Here is a 3,873-nt window from a genome sequence, read left to right on the forward strand (position 1 = left end):
GAGTTAAACCACGACACACACCAACACCCAAGTCATGCCTGACTCACCTGCACAGACTCTGGTGCCAAGCTTTTCCTCTGCTGCGCAGACTTCTCCATGGCTTCACTCAGAGACTCCGCGTATTTCATCATCGCTTTCAGCTGAGAGTCCGTCAGCACCCAGAGCAGGTCATCAAGGAGGAACATCAGCTTAGACGCCACCACATTGCAGTCTTTGGTCTGGAACAGCAAGGAGCAGTCAGGGGCTTTAAGAACTGCAACCATACACACACGTTCTTCATAACACACAGAAGCTGTAGCAGAAACGAGATGCTGCGCTACAATCTGAGAGGGAAGTTTAACTCATATGGTGGATGCCTCAGCTCCTCTGAGGAGGAAGGCAGTCAAAGTGTTTCCTCTTCAGCAGGCAAATTGCTCACTGGTTTTAAAAAAAGTAAAATAAACAACAAAAACCCACAAAAAGATGTTTTGTTTTGTTTTAAATCTACTCTTCATCACATTTCTGTTGACAGCTAAAAATAAGGCTACCAGGCTTTAACCTCCCAGTAAAGAGATGACAGCTCTCCTTGGGACGTTCAAATGGATTTAAAAGCCTTGCTCCATACATGTTATCCTCCCTTGGGAAATAAAGCGCTTTGACATTTGTTAAGAACACAGCTGTTTCCAACAGAAAACAGAGCGATACAGCAGCTCGGGCTCAGTGTTTGTGAAGAAAAAGAGGAACGTGGGAAGAAACACGCATCATCGCTGCACCAGACGGCGAGACTGTATCCTGCAACGTACGGAGGAAACGCTCACCCGTCTCTTGAGAGAGATCTGGATCCTCCCTTGGTTGGTAATGAGTCTCAGAGGAGTGGTAACAGGATCCTGATCGCCATTGTCAGTGGCATCTGCTTCTATCCGAAGTGTCTGCCAGGTGAGCTCTTTGAATGTCAAAACCTACCCCGAAGGAGAGAATTAGGAAAATGTTGACATTTTGAACAACTTCAAGGATTAAATTAAATGCTTAGAACGTGTGGAGAGAAACAAGTCCACAGAAAATCATTCAACGCACTTTTCTTCCGTCATCCCAGTACAGAACCAAAATCATGCCTCAGGTAACATCTAACCCCCTCTCTCATGCCGAGTTTAAAACCAGACACACCGCATCCAGCGCTGCTCCGGTTTTATTCTCTCAGGTTGGGAGAGATCAGAGAAAGCTCTGAACACAAGTCAGCTGTCAGCCACTCTCTTCCAGTAGTCGGTAGGGCAGTTCACCGAGGCTCCCTGCCGTCGCTGCGTGACAATTCAGCCAGCCCGGTTACCCCAGAGGACCGGGGTAGCAGAGTGGTGCTCTCCTGTGCGCGTCACGACAGGCAACACGGGGCGCGTCCTCACCTCTCCTCTCTGCGGATCGGTAATGCGGGTGAGTCGCAAGTCGCTCTGTTGCCAGTTTGGGTTGACGCTGTAGCCTTGGAGCTGCCACAGCTCAAAAGAAGCATGAAAGGCCTTGGAGTGAATCTTGATGGTGATGGAATTGACCACAATAAACATCCCCTCCACCACCTTTTCAGCAAAGCCATATTCACTGCAAAGAGAAGATCCCTCAGTCATCACCTGTTACGACAAGAGGCCCGGGAGAGGTCAGGCAACACGCAGAGATTCCAAGGTTTACAAGCAGTACTAGAGCCACTTAAATCTGAGTGCAGGGGGACCAACGGGTAAGCATGAAGAACATTGGAGTTCTGTGTCCAGCTCAGGGGTCTCCAACAGCAGAAGGACACGGAGCTGTTGGAGCGAGTCCAGAGGAGGCCATGGAGATGGTCCGAGGGCTGGAGCCCCTCTGCCATGGGGACAGGCTGGGAGAGTTGGGGGGTTCAGCCTGGAGAAGGGAAGGCTCCGGGGAGACCTTAGAGCCCCTTCCAGTGCTGGGGGGCTATGAGAAAGCTCAGGGGTACTTCTTCCAAGGACAGGGAGTGACAGGACAAGGGGTAACGGGGTTAAGTGGAAAGAGGGAGACGGAGATGGGACATCAGGAAGGAATTCTTCTCGCAGAGGGTGGGGAGGCACTGTGACAGGTTGTCCAGAGAAGCTGTGGATGCCCCATCCCTGGGAGTGTCCAAGGCCAGGCTGGATGAGGCTTGGAGCAACCTGGTCTAGTGGAAGGTGTCCCTGCCCATGGCAGGGGGGTGGCACTGGGTGGGCTTTAAGCTCCCTTCCAACCCAAACCATTCCATGGCTCTGTGAACAACAGCCACCCATATCCCAGCAGAACATCAGAAAGAAACCACAGGGTTCGGACTCTGACCTTTGACCTGCAGCAAGAGCAATGGGAGACTGTCCGTTGGGCGGCCGAGGCTCTTCACATGTTCGCATCTCTACCTCCACTTTATCCAGGTACTGTAAAGACAGAACATGCGAGCGATAAATACAAGATCAGGACCCAAACTCAGCCTCCCAGCCTTATGTCTGAGACTCTAGGGCAGGGGTAACCAAGCTCTGGAGCCTCTTGTCCAAGAGTCTCACGTGTTAAAGCTCTCACACCATCAGGGCCAGGATGGTTGGGTAATCTGAATCCCCAAAAGTCAGAGGAAAGCGAACCACCAAAACCAGGCACAAGGTTGCCTGAGACTTTGCTGAGAGCTCAGCCCAGCTCTGTCCTGCAGTGAAACGTGGGTCTCATGGGAGGTCACTCATCGCCAAACAGGACTGTTCTGAGAACTCCCCTTCCCTGTGTGCTAAGGGCCGAGAGGATTTACGTCAAATGAAAATCTGAGCACGCACTTCACAGTTTGCCTTTGCAGAATTTTTCTCAAGTACAAGAGGTGAAAAAGAGTGAGGAATAAAAGGGATGAGCAAGAAAGGAAACATTACCAGGCAGATTGGGTGTGTTTTCAGCTTTGTCCACTGGATCTGAAACAATAAAGTTGAGGTTACAAGAGTTACATTGGCATTGGAAAGTCTGAGGAACAGCAAGAAACCATTGGAGCCCAAAGCTTGAGCCCCATTTCTTTGAGAAGTGACCACAGTGACAATCCATCATGTCTTACGAATCAGGTCAGAGAGGCTCACACAGACAAGTGAAAAGACATTCTAGCCACCAGACCTATAAATCCAGCTTAGCTTTTGGATCCCACGTATCATCATGAGTAATAGATACTCTGCAGGTCAAATTCTGATTTTTCATATTCCCTTACGGAGAATGTTCTTGTCCCTAGAGTTTACAATTAATTGCTGCTGCTACTGGGAGTCAGGTAACTCTTTTGAAGACTGTGCACACGCCAAAAAGATCCATCTTATTTTCTTACAGCAACACTTACCCTGCAGTCCTCTCGTAGGAGGGAGAACAAATGTTTGTTACTAAATTAAGCAGATCCAGCTCTAAAAACAGAGCGGATCAGATGAGTGAGACAGGCTCATTTTTATTGTCACTTGGCGAGCAGACCCATATTTCATTTATAACAAGTCTCCTCGATATACTAAAAACTTCAGCATTTATGTAATGCAACTATGGGTAGTATCAACTGAGATTAAACCACATGACTTCACATCAACTGAAAGAAAATCAATTTTTTGCTCTATAAAGCACAAGGAGGAAGAATCTGTAGGAGTTCAGTGTGCAAAAGTGCAATTGCATGCACAATTTCAGCGATTACGCATGTAAGTGGATGGCTGTGGGCATAAAGGCTGAGTGCAGAGCGCAGCTTTTCACCTGCACTACTCCTGTGTTGCTTCTGAGTTCCATTTTCAACAATTAAGCCTTAAGTTCAATTTATTTTTACAGTTCCTCAGAGTATAATTATGCTTTCAGAGAGCTGCACTCCATTTCTCTGATTCCTATTCCTGTTGGAGGTCTGTGTTGCCTCTTGAGCATTTAAAAATAATAATAATCAGC

At 48.2% G+C, this 3,873-nt stretch overlaps 1 protein-coding gene across 1 annotated transcript in view; it reads right to left on the minus strand.

The window, feature by feature from the left end:
• Window positions 1-47: 47 nt before the first annotated feature.
• Window positions 48-3,873, minus strand: part of LOC104509826 (UHRF1-binding protein 1-like) — a gene marked incomplete at both ends in the record, with an annotated part of 5,164 nt that continues 1,338 nt past the window's right edge. The window contains 5 exons of the mRNA XM_010151889.1: window positions 48-218; window positions 798-938; window positions 1,377-1,566; window positions 2,287-2,378; window positions 2,853-2,891. Of these exons, the coding sequence (XP_010150191.1) occupies window positions 48-218; window positions 798-938; window positions 1,377-1,566; window positions 2,287-2,378; window positions 2,853-2,891 (633 nt within the window). The remainder of the gene's footprint in view (window positions 219-797; window positions 939-1,376; window positions 1,567-2,286; window positions 2,379-2,852; window positions 2,892-3,873) is intronic.

Source organism: Eurypyga helias, unplaced genomic scaffold (assembly GCF_000690775.1).
Source record: "Eurypyga helias isolate BGI_N326 unplaced genomic scaffold, ASM69077v1 scaffold20625, whole genome shotgun sequence".
Lineage (NCBI taxonomy): Eukaryota > Metazoa > Chordata > Aves > Eurypygiformes > Eurypygidae > Eurypyga > Eurypyga helias.